Raw genomic sequence first — 17,730 nt, 5'->3', positions numbered from 1 at the left:
AGCTCAACTGCTGTAACGAAGACTCTCAAAATGCCTTGACTTAAGATAAGACATTATTTTGCTCTCTTGTTACACTTTTAGAAGTTTGTGGTCCTGATCTGTGTTATCATCTGGGGACTCAGGCTTGTAGGGCCGCTCTGCCATCATCTTGAGCATGGGGCTTTCACCTCCGGGTCTGAGAGTGATCCATGTTATTGGGTTTATCAGTAGTCTGTTCTTTTTTATTGCTGAGTAATATTCCTTTGTATGAATGTGTCTATACAAAGGAATATTACACAAATCTAAAAATAGAGAGACGCTCTAAAACTGTGAGTTTATTTATTTATTTTTTCCTTTTCGCCTGCCTGGTTGAAATATGTAGGACTACTTTAGCTTTTTACTGTATTTCATTTAATAAACTTTTATTGAGTGACCCTATGGGCCAAATACTGTGCTGAGGGATGGGGATACAAAGGCGTGTAAATCCTTGTCTCTTCCCTCAAGTTATAGTTCAGCTAGAGGAGAAAAAGACAGTTGTGTTGTCCCAATTTGGATGGAAACCACGTGATTCTACCTTAAGTACTTGCTGAAAAAGCTGAAAGGATGTCAAAACTTGCAGGATTCGGATGCCACTATACAAACCTACAGTGTAAGAAATCTCCTGACCATCTTCCAGCTCAAAGTCTTGCCCCAGGGAATAAGCGCCTGGCTTTAAAAAGTATACAGGCCTGAGTCAGATCCCTCAGGTTCTATTTCTGGTTCTGCTACTGGATCGCCATGTGGCTTGCACAACAGAGAACGCACCCTTCCTACAGAGGCAAGATCCCAAGGAGTCCTCTGAGCGAGCGACCTCCATACCCCAAGTGAGGTTGGGTTCCAGGAACCTAGGGGCCGGCTGAACTCCTCACCGGGGTACGCTCTTCCCTAGTGCCAAAGCAACTCATTTTAGTGTGAAATTAGAGCTGCGATTTCGGCACGGTCAGAGGGGCTTCGACTCGCTCCCTTGTGTGAATCCAGAAGCTAAACCTAAAAATAGTTCGCATTTGAAAAGCCCTGACACTTTTCTTACTGAGATTTTTGGGCGTGTGTGGTTCACGTTGCACTAGAGGAAAATGGGGTGGGCGCGCAGGAGGGAGAGTGAAACCACGGGCGATCTAGGCTGCCGGGGCAGGGGACGGACAGAGGCCGCCCTGCGCTTCTGCGACCCTGGAAAAGACGTCGCAGCGCGTCGCCTGCTGGAGAACTTCATTTCCCAGGAGCACTTGCGGCCCGCGGCAGGGCGGGGCGACGTGCCCAATGCCGGCCCACTGACTCCCATCGTGCCGAAGACCGCCAGCCTGATTGGAGGACTGTCTCGCGGTGCATCTCGGGACTTGTAGTACAACGTGTGCGTGAGAGAAGCTCCTTTGTGATTCGAGGCGCCTTCTCGGCCCTCTGAGCGCGTCCCCGCTAGGTTTTGGCGCGGACAGGCTAGTGTCCCGCCAGGAGAGTTCGGCCTGTGTGCGCGTGCGTAGCGCCCAAGGGGCCGGCCGGCACCTCTTGAGGGGCGGGGCCTTCGGTTCCCCGTCGACACCGCCTTCCTGCCCCGCCCCTCGCCGTGACCGGCCCGCCCCTCCTTCCTGGAGCCACAGCTGAGGCAGCGGCGGCGGCGGCGGCGGCAGCAGCGGGGCTGGGGGCGGCGAGTGGCCCGCGCGACACGCGCCGGCCTCGACCCTATGCTTTGATTCGCGTGGCGCAGGCGCCTACTGCCCCGCCGGCGGGGCCCGGGCTTCCTGCCGCGGGATGTTCTCCCGAAGGAGCCACGGGGATGTGAAGAAGTCCACCCAGAAGGTGCTGGACCCGAAGAAGGACGTGCTGACCCGCCTGAAGCACCTGCGGGCGCTGCTGGGTGAGGCGCGCGCCGGGCGCGGGGGTCGGGGCGCCGGGTTAGGGGCACCTGCCGGGAGGGCGCTCCTCTGTGCAGGGGTCGGTGGCTGGGAGGCTGGGGAGGGGGATGGGTGGGCGTCCGACCCCCTTCCCTGGATCTGGGCTTGGACCCCCGGGGCTTTGTTTCCAGAAAGCCGCAGCCTGGCCCTCGGGCACTGCTCCCGTCGCCCTCGAGTTAAACTTAGCCCAGGTTCTCGCTGGGCGCCTGCGCTCCCGGAGAACCTGGAGGCCGGGCACAGAGGTACCTGTCCGCTGTCCTCCCAGCAAGTGAACTGGATCCCAAGTGGTCATCACGTGCACACATTGAGCTGTCACCTCCCCTTTTCATTTTTAAAATTTTATTTTTGAGTCTGAGACCCTAAGTAGACCGAGACCCCAAGTGAACCCAGCACAGACCTAACTGGGCTCTCATCTCTGTCATCCCTCTTTTAAATTTTATTTTTACTTTTGAGTGTGAGACTCCCAAATAGACCAAGATTCCAAGCGATCCCAGCACAGATTTGTCATCTGTCTTCCCATGCTGCTTTTTAAATTTAATTTTTATTTTGGGTCTGGCTGCTTCAGTTTCTTTGTGTCCTTGGTGTGAAGGGGCCTCCTCTTCCTGCTTGGAGAGAGGGGTGGTTTTCTTGGGTTCAGGGAGGCTGCTTCTCCTTTATTACCGGCATGACAGTGATGCTGTCTGCCACCTTCTGGTTTATGGCCTGCCAGGTGGAGGTTCTGAGGAGCTCAGGTGGGCTTGGAGTTGACCTGTGATGAAGCTCACCCCTGTGGGTGTGAGGTGTCCACAAGGCTTCCTGTCACCTGCTGCATGTGATCTGTAGCTGGTTCGCCTAGGCTGTTTTGTTTTCTGTATTTTTTTACATCCTAAGTCTTAACTTTTCTTTAGGATGAAAACTCCTTTGCTGTCTATAGACACACTTGCCTGTGTATTTGGTGGCGAAGGAAAGAACACCTTATGTTTTCTTCCAGGTGTCTTTTAGTCCTAAAATTCACAAAAATCGCCTAGTGGTAATGTGTCTGTCACTTGAAAGAATATTGCATAAAATGATTTAACGTGTGAAGATTTTAAATAAAGATCTTGTTCATGAGATCAGAAGTTGCTGATTATTTCTATTTATATTCTACCTCTGAGGGGGAGAAGAACCCAAGCCAAACCAAACCACACCTGATTTTGCCAAGTGAAGTTATTCACAATCTCACATTCCTTGAGGTTACACTGACTTGTTTAGTTTGAAATGAAATGTAAATTAGTTGCTGTTATAGGGATTCGTTTTCAAGACTTTTGAGAGTGAAGTGTGGAGAGTGAAGTGTGGCGTTCTTGGTAAACTGAATTTTCTACTTCCTGTAGATACCATGCACGCACAGGTTGCACAATACACAGGTTGCATTGTGTGGAGTTCCTGGTAGTGACTGATTAACACCTACTGCAGGGACATTTTTGATAAAGGAGAGTTGAGCTGTGTTTTAAAGCGTTTGATACTTTGAGCCTTTTTCTGTGCTTTAGCGTTTAAACTTTTGTTCTGTCCAGGTCTGCAAGATTAAGTTGGCTACATTTTATAAAGGCAGAATCAAGTAAACCTAGATCAGGTTATTTCTTAGCACACAGTACATTGTTCCCATTCTGAGAAAGTTGATTCTTTTCAAGTTTGTAAAATTGTAGTTTCACTCTAAGGTGTAGGTCTTATTTTAGGGAACTTTCTTTTATCATTTCACTGAATTCATCATGACCTCAGTTTTGTAACGTGGAGAGGTTCTTTTATATTTCCTTAGGTGTATGTTTTTTGTTGATATACTTACTAGTGGAGTGGCCCAGTTTGCTTTGTTTATTACTGTGATCTTTGTAGGGACTAGATTTTTGTAAAATGTGTCTGAGGAATTCTAGTCATAATATTTAATGTAAACTTTCACTTGCTCCTGTGATTTATTAAAGACTTAAAAAGTAGTACATAATGCACTAGTTCCTACCTAATCACATATTCTATTTCATTGCTACTCGAAAAAAAGTCTACTTAGAAAACAAAGGCCTCCTGAACTGAAAGTTAGGAATTAAGCCAAGATCAAGGAAACTATTTGAAGGAAATGAGTAGTAATTACTATTGTATTTTTATGTATGTATTTATATAACACTTTTGCTTTTCATATATTTTATCTTCAAGTGATAATAAAGTTTTTTTTTAAGTATACAAAGATTATGCCACTTACTTGGGTTTTTGCAGCGTGTCCCTGCCGCCTGCAGCTTCATGACTTGAGCTAGTTACGTAGCCTGTCTTTGAACCTCGGTTTCTTTGCTTTGTAAAATGGGTATGGTAATGTTTGCTTTTTAAAGGATTATTGTGAGTATGATGAATAAATGACTTCAGCTTGAAGTAGGCCTTTAACAGTTTCTTTCCCATTACTTATCTCCCACCATTAATAGGATAGGACCAGTATTTTGATAGGTAATTTTTCTCCGTCTTTCTTATTTTTGATAGTAGTGATGAATTTGTTCTCTTTTCCTAAAAAGTAGTCTGTATTTAAAACAACTGGGTGAGAAACATAAAATTAGCTGTGGAAGTAGAGTATTTCTTAGTATCATGGTAATAATTCCAATTTGGACATAGATACTTTGGCCTGGCTATAGACTGGTCTGGTATGATTAACTTTATTTTACAGAGGGGTAAACTGAGGCACAGGCAGGCTTGACACGTGTCAAGCCATGTAGCAGACGGTTTACTTATATTATGTTAGAGGAAGAATGAAGAGCTGTTAGGTCCTGTGACTTCCAGTTCTCCCTACACTGTTGACAAAACAAAAACCAAAAAACCCTGCGTATTACCATATTGCTCCAGCAAAGATTCCATGTCTTTTTTTTAACAGGGTCTTGCTCTGTTGTCCACCCTGGAGTACAGTAGTTTGACCTTGCCTCAACTGCTGCAGCCTTGGCCTCCCTGGCTCAAGTAACCTCCCACCTCAGCCCCTGGAGTAGCTGGGGCTACAGGCATGTACCACCACACTAGGCTCATTTTTGTATTTTTTTTTTTTGAGATGGAGTCTCACTCTGTTACCCATGCTGGAGCGCAGTGGTGCCATCTTGGCTCACTGCAACCTCCGCCTTCTGGGCTCAAGCAATTCTGATGCCTCAGCCTCCTGAGTAGCTGGGATTACAGGTGTGTACCACCATGCCTGGCTAATTTTTGTATTTTTAGTAGAGACAGGGGTTCACCGTGTTGGCCAGGCTGGTCTTGAACTCCTGGCTTCAGGTGATCTGCCCGACTCGGCCTCCCAAAGTGCTGGGATTACAGGTGTGAGCCACCATGTCTGGCCAGATTTTTGTATTTTTTGTAGAAGACGGGGTTTTGCCATGTTGCCCAGGCTGGTCTTGAGCTCACAGACTCAAATGATCCTCCCACTTCAGCCTCCCAAAGTGCTGGGCTTAACAGGCATAAGCCACCATGCCTGGCCAGATTCTAATTAAAAGTTGAGTGCTTACTATGAGTCCTAAATTAGGATATAGAACTGGCATTGATGTAGTGAGAAGAATAGATACAAAATAATAGTAAATTTATGGTGTGTTATGTAATTAGATGGTCAGGTATATGGTAGAATCCATTACAGGATTTCAGAGAACAAAAGAGATAATTAAGAATGTCATAAAAATAGGGGCATCTTTAAGGAGATTTGTAGTAGTCTGTTCTCACGCTGCTAATAAAGACATACCTGAGACTGGGTAATTTATAAAGGAAGGAGGTTTAATTGACTCACAGTTCCACAGCCTCGGGAGGCCTCACAATCATGGCAGGAGGTGAATGAGAAGCAAAGTCACGTCTTACATGGTGGCAGGCAAGAGAGCTTGTGCAGGGGAAATCCCATTTATAAAACCATCAGATCTTGTGAGATTCATTCACTACCATGAGAACAGTATGGGGGAAGCCACCCTCATGATTCAATTATCTCCACCCGGCCCTTGACATATGGGGATTATTACAATTCCAGGTGAGATTTGGATGGGGACACAGCCAAATCATATCAACGTTTTACTTACGCTGGGTTCCAAAGAATGGTTAGACTAGTTCTGTCCAATAGAGATATAATATAAGCCACATGTGCAATTTTAATGTTTTTTAGTGACCACATGTTAAAAAGTAAAAAGAATCAGGTGAAATTAATTTTAATAGTGCATTTTATTTAACTCCATGTATTTAATATATATTATATCTGCAGGTAATCAATATAAAATGCTATCAGTATTTTTTACATCTTTTTTTCATATGAAGTTTTTGAAATTCAGTGTATATTGTATACTTACAGCACATATCAGTTCACACTAGCTGTTTTTCAAGTGCTCATTAGCCATATGTCACTAGTGGCTGCGCACTGGACATAGCAAGGTTAGAATCTGGGAAAGTAGAGGGGAAGGTCAATTCCAACCAGGGGAAGATGGAAGAGCTGGTGGTGGAAGTAACATGACAGTGATGGTAAGTAACATAGCGAGGTGTGGTGTTGGACACTGAGGACCCTTGCCCAGAGGATGTCCACAGTGTCCTGCATAGGCCAGGGGTAGGGTAGGGTCCTGGGGAAGGAGTGGAACAGTAGCCTGACAAGCAGAAGCTGAGGCTGGCTGGGGGATCAGATGTCAGACTCAGGTCAAATCAAGTGACCTGGGTTTGGACCAGAGAGTAGAGAACCGTCTCTCACAAATGCTGTATATACAAACAGAGCAAAACATAGCATTGTCGTATAGTTCCTTTTGTGCATATGTTGCTCTAGGTAGGAACAAATTGACTTACAGTTGTAACTGTTGTCTTTATTTTATCATTAGCATTTTTGATGTTTTGTTCCTCTCATTTTTAAGTACAAACATTTATTGAGACCATATCCCATAATTTAGCCTACCATTTCCTGGATTGTGAAATTTTGTTCTTTTTTCTCCTTCCTTCTTTCCTTTTTTTTCTTGCTTCCCTTTTCCTGATAGAAGTAATACTGCAGTAAACATCTTGAGAAGCAGCTTTTTCGATATTTCCTTAGATTTTAGTGAAGTAAGATTGCTGGGTTTGAACATTCGATGACTTGATTCACAGTGCTTTTCTAAGTGTTGCTCCATTGGCCCTGCTAGCAGCAAGGATTGAGGCTGCCATTTTCACTGTAGTCTGACTACCAATAAACACCTTTTTATAATTTGATAATTGGTGGTAGGTATTTGGGATAATAGGAGTGTCATCTACAGAGTGAGAACAATTGGGAAGGGGGAAGGGATCCTGGGCAAGGACGGGGAAGACGAGTTTGGTGTTCTACATGTTGAGTTTAAGAAAAGGCAAGATCCAAGTGGCGTGTCTGGGGAGTTGTGGGACATGGGATCTGGATCTTAATGAAATGATAGAATGCTATCATATATTTAGTTTTATTGGTTATTATCATCATGACATCATTGAATCTTTTTGCAACTGTGACAAAGGAAGTGTTCCTATCCCCAGCTGAGGAAACTGAAGCTCAGTGAGAATAGCTACTTGTCTGCCAGCAAGTGGGAAAGCTGATACTTATCTGATTATGAAGGCCATGTTATGCTTCTGCTAGTTATCTGATTCAAAAGGAAATTTCCATATCAGAAAATGTATTTATCTAGTAGAATGAATGATAACATAGAAAGAAAATCACAACAGTTTTTGCATGCCTCCCAAAAATGTTGCTGTGATGTTGGCCTCTCTCTTTCTGGTCCATTTTTCTGCATTTTTCTAGGGAGACTTGGGATTATCATATTTGATTTGAGCATGGGCAGACGATAAACAATCTCCTCCGGTGTTTTAGTGTTCATTGCCTTCCCTGTAACCTTGGCAGGCCTAGCAGGTGATAAATATTTGCATGGACATTAATGCCACGTGGACATTCTACAACTAGAACAAAGCTGGGAGGTGTAATTTCAAACTCTTCAGGCAGTCTTAGTATGGTCTCTCTCAGTTGACCTTATTTGGTACAAAGTGATTTTGTCGTAATGCTTCCTTTGCTATTTTTTCATCAATTACATTTATAACCTCTAGAATGTAAATGGAACTTTGGACACGTATATGTAGCACAAATACACCATCCATCCCTCTAAGGCTTGAGGTTGTCTAGACTTCTGATGTGAGAAAAGTGAACACAGGGTAAATGTCCAAACTCAGATGTTTTGTTTAAGATAACTGAAAAAGGTTGGCTTCCATCTTTTACTCTGAGAAGGGAGATAATTGGTAGGTCTAGAATATTTTGCTGTAAACTTTTATAATTTGGATTTTTATTTTGTAAGTATTTGTGGACAGGCATAATACTTTTACTAGGTATGTAAAGTACTGATTTTTGGTTACCAAACGGGATATCAATATAAAACTATAGAGAATTTTTTATTTAAAAAAAACTTGGCGGGGTGTGGTGGCTCACGCCTATAATCCCAACACTTTGGGAGGCCGAGGTGGGCAGATCACGAGGTCAGGAGTTGAAGGCCAGCCTGGCCAACATGGTGAAACACCATCTCTAGTAAAAATACAAAAATTAGCCAGGCGTGGTTGCGCGTGCCTGTAATCCCAGCTGCTCGGGAGGCTGAGGCAGGAGAACTGCTTGAACCTGGGAGGTGGAGGTTGCAGTGAGCAGAGATTGCACCACTGCACTCCGGCCTAGGCAACAGAGTAAGACTCTCAAAAACAAAACAAAACAAAACAAAACAATAACAACAAAAAAAAAACTTGACTTTCAAAATAGCAAGTTGTTTCAATTTGAATTTTAAAAATTTTTTAAAAGAAGGCATGTAAATTATTGTTCTGTGAAATTAAGAATAACGAATATAAGGTATTAAACAACTATTCTTGTACTTGAATTAAAAAAAAATCAAGCTGGGTGCAATTGCTCATGGCTGTAATCCCAACACTTTGCAAGGGTTAAGTGAGAGGATCAGCCCAGAAGTTCAGCACCAGTCTGGGCAATATAGTGAGACCCCTTCTCTACAAAAAAATGAAGAAATTAGCTAGGTATGGTTGCATGTGCTGTGGTCCCAGCTCCTCGGGAGGCTGAGGCTGGAGGATCACTTGGGCCCAGAAGGTCAAGGCTACAGTGAACCTTGATCATGCCACTGCACTCCAGCTTAGGTGACAGAGCAAGACCCTGTATCAACAACAACAAAAATCAAGTCACAAACATTGTTTTAAAGACTGTGTGAGTAAGTATGTGCTTGCGTGCATGCCTGATATAAGTAAGTCTGTGTTTGGATGTTAATAAGGCACAAGCCCAGGATTTATGGTTTGGTAGGAGAAATAGCCATGTAAACAATGAAATTTACCGTGAGGGTTTTGAGTGGCACAGAGGAGTGTGGTGGAACCATAGAGGTGGGCACAGGTGCAGAGGAGGAACAGCAGCAAGGCCTCCTGGAGACACCAGCCAGTGCTTCTTTAGGGAGCTTAGGTCTGAGGTAGGTTTTGAATAATGGATAAAGGATTTTACCAGATGGACAAGTTGGGGATGAGGGTTCTGTAGAGAGAGGAGCTTGTGCAAAGGTAATGGTGTGTAGCACCAAGGAGTTAAGTGCACAATGGCTTTTATCCTGTGGCGTAAGTAGATGTTGGGACTCCAGTGAAGGGTTTTAAGCAGAAGAGGAGCCACATCCTATCTCTTCCCATTTAGTGTCTGAGAATCCCATTCTCCTCTGAGATTTGAAACATAGATGCTGGGAGAGAGAGAGCTCCCTTCCTTTGGATTGCAAGCCCTGAAGATATAGTCTGGGCTGCTGGCATTTGTTTTTCCCACCATGTGGGGAGCATGTGCCTTAAATTGAATCCTACTCTCAGAGGGAATGACAATAGAGAGGTGGAGAGTGAGAGGAAGCCCGTGAGTCCTGGGTTTGGCCATGTCTTTGCCAGGACCATCTTGAGCTGCTCAGTTGCAGGAACTGGTAACATGTTAACTAGCTTGAGTCATATTTCTGGGTCTTGGAGTTCAAAGAGTACCTAACATGGAGGTGTTTGTGTATATGGAGATTTGACTTTTATATTTTTTTAGAACTGGAGGAATTTGAGTTTATATAGGAGAAGTAGCTAATGAAGAGCAAAACTGAAGAAACGGGGGATAATAATGCAGAACGGTGTGATCTGCAGTGAGATTGAGAGCCTGGGGTGGGAGATCAGGCTTAACAAGAGGGACACCTCTTCCTCTAAGGCCACTTGAAAGAAGCAGGAATGGGGTGCTAGATGATGGGGACATGGAGGGGGTTCTCACACCATGGCTTCTGTCCCCTCTGTGAAGGTAACAGGTGAAGTCATTTGCTGAGCCAGTTTTCTTACTCATGTGGTGATAGGAACTTGAATATGTCTTGCTCCCTCTTCTGTGCCACATAACCTCTTAAAAAAAGGACATCTGTTATCTGGAAGGCTTTGTTTTTTTTCCTTAGGGAGTGACTGAAAAATGCATTTAACGTTTATGTTAAATATTCATCAAGAAGGCGGAAAATCTATACAGAATGAGGCCAGTTTAAGTAGCACAGATGTTGTGTGCCCTTCCACTCAATGAACATGTGCCCTAGAGTGGACCTAAGGTGGGACATAGGAACCCGCCATGTCGTCCATAGTCTTCTTTCCTTTATGCCTTTCATTGTGAGAACATCCCCCTGCTGGGTATGACTCCAGAGTTAAAGGATCATTTTAATTTTTTCTACTTTTGCCTTTCTTGTGACTTAACCGCATATAAAATGTAACTCTGTTGATATCTCTTATTCATGTACCAGTTTACACTTTTGCAAAATGTCTTCTCATAGTCTCATTTAATCAAATTACTACCTTAAGCAATCAGTTCATATTAATTATAAAAGAAATTTATTAAATATCTATTTGTGAATGTATTTTAGGTGGTCTCTAATACAGGTTATTTTTACATAGTTAAAGCCTCCTGGATGTGTCAATACAAATAGCATTTTCAGGTGAGAGGATCCAGAATCCACTAGTAAAATCTGGCAATTGAGAATTTGATAAAGTTAAAATAGGAATTTTAGAGAGATTATGTCATTTAAAGGATTTACCATATAGATTCTTAGTAGATTAGTTTCTGAGTTCATTCTGAATCCTCAATTCAGGGTTTTAGCCTTAATTTTCAGAAAAGTGATGTTTCATAACCATTTTATGTCTTTTATGTTGTTTTAGAAACTGAAGCCACAGCTATTTTAAAAATAGTTGTAATCTTTTTTTTTTTTTTTTTTTTTGAGATGGAGTCTTGGTTTGTCACGCAGGCTGGAGTTCAGTGGTGCAATTTCGCCTCATTGCAACCTCTGCCTCCTGGGTTGAAGTGATTCTCATGCCTCAGCCACCTGAGTAGCTGGGATCACAGGCTTGTGCCACCATGCCCAGCTAATTTTTGTGTTTTTAGTAGAGACAAGGTTTTACCATGTTGGCTAGGCTGGTCTTGAAATCCTCGCCTCCAGTGATTCGTCCGCCTCGGCCTCCCAAACTGCTGGGATTACAGGCCTGAGCCACCATGCCTGGACAAAGTAGTAATCAAAATTTGATATTACAATTATGGTTAAGTTAAAAAAATCCCTTTTGATAAAGTTCAGGAGCCCATGGATATTGTTATTTGATTTCAGGTGATGACACATATTCATTGAACCTTAACCATGCCTGAAAGTACAAGCATGGTACTTGTGACATTGCTTGTGCCTGACTATGAGAGCCATAAGAATGTGCTGCTTCTCCTGTTGTGGGGAGCATGATTGACTGATGGCCCCAGCTGCTGCTCCCTGAATCTACCAATTTTGAGCCAAAGCTTAGTTTCCCTTGGGAAGCTCTTAGCCCATTACTGAGCACTGCAGGAGTATTAATGCTGCCTGTTCTGCACACTTCAGATGCCTCTGAAGGGCCACTTTGGCTTGAGGACTTCCTGTTGGCCTAAGACCTTCTCAGACCTATGTTGAAGTCTGACACTTCCTACTCAACCTTCCTTCATTCCCCTTCTCCTTCCCAGGGGTCAGACCTGCATCGTGGTCTAAATCCTCTCCCTGCCTTCACCAGCTCCTTCTCATTTATCCTTCATGGGCATTTTCCCCAATAAATCTCTTGCATGTCTAATCCTGTCTTGGCCTCTACTTCTCAGAGAACCCACACTAATCTACCATCCATTTCCTGGATGGTGTTGTCCATCCTGCCATCTACAGTTTTTCCAGGAGACATTGCCAACACTTTTTATCTTCCATGTGGGCTTTCTTCATCCTCTTGCCCTGAATGTATCTCTTCTCAGAATTCCCACAGCACTTTGTAGCTTTTGTTTGGTATTAATGGCCTTTGGCTTTGCACCATGCTTCTTTTCTTTTCTTTCTTTCTTTCTTTTTTTTCTTTTATTGAGATGGAGTCTTGCTGTGTCGCCCAGGCTAGAGTGCAGTGGTGCGATCTTGGCTCACTGCAACCTCTGCCTCCCAGGTTCAAGCGATTCTCCTGCCTCAGCCTCCCGAGTAGCTAGGATTACAAGCACCTGCCGCCGCGCCTGGCTAATTTTTGTATTTTTAGTAGAGACGGGGTTTCACCATCTTGGCCAGGCTGGTCTCAAACTCCTGACCTTGTGATCCACCCACTTCAGCCTCCCAGAGTGCTGGGATTACAGGTGTCAGCCACTGCGCCTGGCCGCACCATGCTTATTTATTTATTTATTTTTTGAGATGAAGTCTTGCTCTGTCGCCCAGGCTGGAGTGCAATGGCACAATCTCCACTCACTGCAACCTTCACCTCCCCCATTCTAGCAATTCTCCTGCCTCAGCCTCTTCAGTAGCTGGGATTACAGGCATGTGCCGGCTAATTTTTTTGTATTACTAGTAGAGATGGGGTTTCACCATGTTGGCCAGGCTCTTCTTGAACTCCTGACCTCGTGATCTGCCCGCCTTGGCCTCCCAAAGTGCTGGGATTACAGGCGTGAGCCACCGCGCCCGGCCCACACCATGTTTATTTGTGTTCATGCCTTATCCGTGTTCTTTCCCACTAAATGATAAGTACATAGAGAACCTGAGCAGCTTCTTTTTCATCTTGATTTCTGTTGGTAACTTACTCCCTTATTTGGAATAATAATAATATTTATTTAGTACTTTTTATGTGCTGAACAGTGCCCTAAATATTTCTACATTTATTAATGCATTTAATCTGCCCCAAAGAGATAGGGAATATCATTATCCCTATTTTACACATGAGATACAGACAGGTTAAGAACCTTGTTCAAGGTTACACATCCAGTGAGTGCAGAATCAGCATTTGAACCCAGGGAGCTGGCTCAAGTTCCTTTATTTATTCAGCAGTTATATGTCCAACACAAACTACGTGGCAGACATCGTGCATAGCACTAGGCACACCAGAGCTTGCAATCTTAGTTTAGAATAAGTAACTTTTTTAAAAAAACCCACAACAACCAAAAATGTGATTTCAGAATAGCTAGATCTAAGTCTACTGGGGAGTAGAGCTGGTCCGTCATGGCTTAAACAATTCCCGAAAGCCTTCCTGCCGCAAAGGCTTGTTTTCATCAGTCAGAAGTTCCCAACATTAAATTAATGATTCAAGATCATGAATTAAGAGTGGTGGTTTCTCCCAAATGAATTCTCTAATCTCCTTTGTTTACACACATTCATTATCAGACCAATCCCTTGGATTCTAAGGGGAATAGATATAAGAAAGGACTATTTCTGTGGACCAAAGGGAGAAGAGATTGGTGTTCATAAACCTTGATGGGGTTTGGGGGAAAGAGGGGCAGTAATGCTGGAGAGCCGTTGGCAAGGGCAGGCTTAGGCAAATTCCCCAGATAGTCTTTCATGAGAACAAAATTAGAGAGACATTATTGTAAAGTTTTAAATTTATAAAAACCAAAACTGAGTCACATTCCCCACCCCATCCCCCAATCAAAGACCTGTTATAGCTAGTGAGGAAATTGTTTTTTTACATTTCAACTTTTATTTTAGGTACAGGGGGTACATGTGCAGGTTTGTTACGTGGGTATGTTGTGTGATGCTGAGATTTGGGGTATGGATCCCGTCATCCACATAGTGAGCATAGTGCCCAATAGGTTGTTTTTCAACTCATACCCCACTCCCTCCATCCCCCCTCTAGGTAGTGTACGGTGTCTCTTATTGCCATGTTTATGTCCCCTTGTGCTTGGTGTTTAGCTCTCACTTACAAGTGAGAACATATGGTATTTGGTTTTCAGTTCCTGCATTAATTCGCTTAGGTTTATGGCCTCCAGCTGCATTCATGTTGCTGTAGAAGACATGATTTCATTCTTTTTTACGGCTGTGTAGTATTCCATGGTGTATATGTACCACATTTTCTTTATCCAATCCACCACTAATGGGCAGTTAGGTTGATTCCATGTTTTTCTGTTGTGAATCGCATGGCGATGAACATATGAGTGCATGTGTTTTTTTTGGTAGAATGATTTATTTTTCCTTTGGGTATATACCCAGTAATGGAATTGCTGGGTCAAATGGTAACTCTGTTTTAAGTTCTTTGAGAAACTCAAAACTGCTTTCCACATTGGCTGAGCTAATTTACATTCCCACCAACAGTGTATAAGTGTTCCCTTTTCTCCACAGCCTCCCCAGCATCTGTCATTTTTTTTAACTATTTAATAACCATTCTGACTGGTGTGAGATGGTATCTCATTGTGGTTTTGATTTGCATTTCTTTGATGATTAGTGATGATGAGCATTTTTTTATATGTTTGTTGGCCGCCTGTATGTCTTCTTTTGTGACATATCTGTTCATGTCTGCCCATTTTTTAAATGGGGTTATTTGGAAAATTTTTTAAATGAAATCTTTGATAGTGTTTTCAGAACTGCATGGAAGAGAGGGGAACTGAAGACATACATTGCTTCTTTACAACTTCTGTTAGGGATTACCATGTTTTATTTCTGTCTGGTCATATTCCTGGTGTAAACAGTGCAGACTTTCTCTCTATTCCATGGACTCTATAGTATCTAATAAGATGAGGATGCATTTGGCCAGTTAGGCTTGACGTGGTATAGCTTATGCTGAACTCCTGGAGTGGAAGTAAAATATCCTCTAGTCTTCCTCAACATGTGTCTGTGTCTTTGTCTGTGTGTCATATTGCAAATATTTATTTTGGAAAGAATTGTTCCATTTCTCTTTTCCTGCTCCTAAAATAAATAAATATAGAAAGAAACAGACACATCACCTTTAACTGAAGTAAAAAGTAAATAATGAACTGGAAAAATATTTGAAATTTATAAGAGGAGAAATAGTTACATACATAATACATAAAAAACTACGTGTAATTAACCAGAAAAATTGTGATAAATAAATGTTCAAAATATATGTATATGTAAATTGCAAATGGACAAATGCCAAGACCCATAAGAATGTTTTCAGTGTTTATTCCTCACTAGTAATCTAAATATATAAACTTAGAGATTAAAATATATTCATCCATTATATTAGCAAATTTGCTGTTGTCTTTTTTCTCTGATGATAGTATACTGTGTAAGCTCTCTCCATTTTTGATAGGACTGTAACTTGGAACAATCTTTCTGAAAAGTCATTTGTTAATACAGATCAATGATCTTTGAAATGTATATCCCATTTGACCCAGTTTCCTCTTTCGCAAAAGCCTATTCTACCATCAAGAAGTGCTTTGCAGCATTGTTTGACTGTTAATTTTTTTTTATTGATGTGAAATTCACATAACATAAAATTAATCATTTTAGACCAGGCACGGTGGCTCACGCCTGTAATCCCAGCACTTTGGGAGGCTGAGGTGGGCAGATCACCTGAGGTCAGGAGTTTGAGGCCAGCTTGACCAACATGGTAAAACTAAAAATACAAAATACTCTACTAAAAATACAAAAATAAGTCGGGCGTGGTGGTGGGTGCCTGTAATCCCAGCTACTTGGGAGGCTGAGGCAGGAGAATCACTTGAACCCGGGATATGGAGGTTGCAGTGAGCCAAGATCGTGCCACTACCCTCCAGTTTGGTGACAGAGTGAGACTCCATCTCAAACAAAACAAAACAAAACAAAGAAACCAAGAACCAAAAACCTTGAACCCAGGAGGTGGAGGATGCAGTGAGCCGAGATTGAGCCACTGCACTCCAGCCTGGACGACAGAGTGAGACTCTGTCTCAAAAAAAAAAAAAAATCATTTAAAAGTAAACAATTCAGTGGTGCTTAATACATTAACAGCATTTTGCAACTGCTGCCTCTATCTTCTTCCAAAACATTTTCATCACCCCTGGAAAACTAACCATTAAGCATTCACTCCTTATTCCCTCCTCTCCCCAGCTCTTGACAGCCACCTGTATGTATATGTTTAACCAGACTAGGCTTTTTTTTTCTTTTCTTTTCTTAATTATTCTGCTCCACCAGGAGGGTAGTATATGTTGAGTACATTTGTATTTGTAATTCTTAGGACTTTAGGTTGCAAGTGGCAGAAACCCATGCCAAAGAGGATTTAATGACATACGTAACTAAACAGTCTAAGGGAGCATTTGGCTTTAGAGATGACTGTCCACAGGGATGTGGTCAGGGTACTTACCCAGTCTCATATCCACTCTCTTTTCCCACCTCCCAGCTTGGTGGAAAATTGTCTCTACCTTTGGTTCCGTGTTTTTGTTTTCTGTGCTTCTGCTTCATTCTCAGGCCAACTCTGCCAGGAACAGGTGTGGTGGTCTCTAGCATTGCCAGCCTGACATGTCCTGGCAGCTAGTAACCCTTGAGAGGAGTGTGGCCACTCCCCTAGGGCCTGTACCCATTCCTGTACCAATCACTGGGTGAGGGAGATAGGGTACTGTGATTGGTCAGCCTGGATCACTTGTCCTGTTCCTAGAGATAGAACCTCATTCTGGCTCCTGTCTTTCCGAGAAAGTAGAGGAAAGGCATTCTGGCACATTACCTCCCACAACAGAACTGCTTATAGCTCTGCCCACCCCCATTTGTACCACATGACGTTCATTGACTTTTGTGCTAATAATCATAAAACATTGAGCAAACCTTAGATGACATTCTGTAAATTCTATTTAAGATTATGGGAGTCATATTTGAGGATTATTTTTCTATTTTTTTAATTAAAAACTTTTTTTTGAGATGGAGGTCTCACTCTGTCACCCAGGCTGGAGTGCAGTGGTGTGATCACAGCTCACTGTAGCCTTGATCTCCCAGGCTCAAGTGAGAGGATTATTTTTCTAGTTTGATGGAAGTAAAGTGTTGCCCTTTTAACAAATGGGATTGACCACTCTTTAAGTCTACATGGCTTAGACTATTTCCACTGTTTTTAAAGTCATTCCACATATAGTGACTGAGTGTCTGCTATTCGCAGATGAAGCCCTAGCACTTATGGGACTTTCATTCTATTAGGGTGGATGGACAATAAATAACAGGCTGGGTGCAGTGGCTCATGCCTGTAGTCCTAGTACTTTGTGAGGCCCAGGCAGGTGGATTGCTTGAGGCCAGGAGTTCAAGACCAACCTGGCCAACACACTGAGACCCCATCTCTAAAAATCAAGAACAAAAAAACCAAATAACAAATATATGATACAATTTCAGGTAATGATGATAGAAAAATTAAGCTTGATAAGGGTATGTGTATGCTTATTTAGATATTGGGGTCAGGGAAGGCCTCTCTGAAGGGAGGTTTGGACTGAGACCTGGGTTAAGCAAGGGAGCAGCTTTGTGATTTTTTTTGGGGAATAGTGTTCTAAGCAGAAGGAACAGTAAGTACCAGGATCTGAGTCATAAATAGACTGGAAATCTCATGGAAGTCAATAGGGGTGGAGGGGTGGAGGATAGAAGGAACTGGGAAAGGAGCAGGGGTGGGAGAGGGGAAATAGGTATAAGATGGCGTGGAACTTTGGCATCCCAAA

At 42.8% G+C, this 17,730-nt stretch overlaps 1 protein-coding gene across 7 annotated transcripts in view; it reads left to right on the top strand.

Moving 5' to 3' along the window:
- The first annotated feature begins 1,574 nt into the window (after window positions 1-1,574).
- The window catches only part of RALGAPA2 (Ral GTPase activating protein catalytic subunit alpha 2), a 325,720-nt gene continuing 309,564 nt past the window's right edge, over window positions 1,575-17,730 (top strand). For 5 of the 7 annotated variants that reach the window (XM_063702324.1, XM_055373508.2, XM_055373511.2 and 2 more), the window contains exon 1: window positions 1,583-1,867. In XM_063702324.1, coding sequence (XP_063558394.1) covers window positions 1,762-1,867 — 106 coding nt within the window. In that variant the 5' untranslated portion in view covers window positions 1,583-1,761. Of the gene's footprint in view, window positions 1,868-17,730 lie in introns of all 7 variants that reach the window. The other 2 variants (XM_055373507.2, XM_055373512.2) reach the window with 2 other exon arrangements.

Source organism: Gorilla gorilla, chromosome 21 (genome assembly GCF_029281585.2).
Source record: "Gorilla gorilla gorilla isolate KB3781 chromosome 21, NHGRI_mGorGor1-v2.1_pri, whole genome shotgun sequence".
Lineage (NCBI taxonomy): Eukaryota > Metazoa > Chordata > Mammalia > Primates > Hominidae > Gorilla > Gorilla gorilla.
This window is presented reverse-complemented; position numbering and strand designations above follow the sequence as displayed.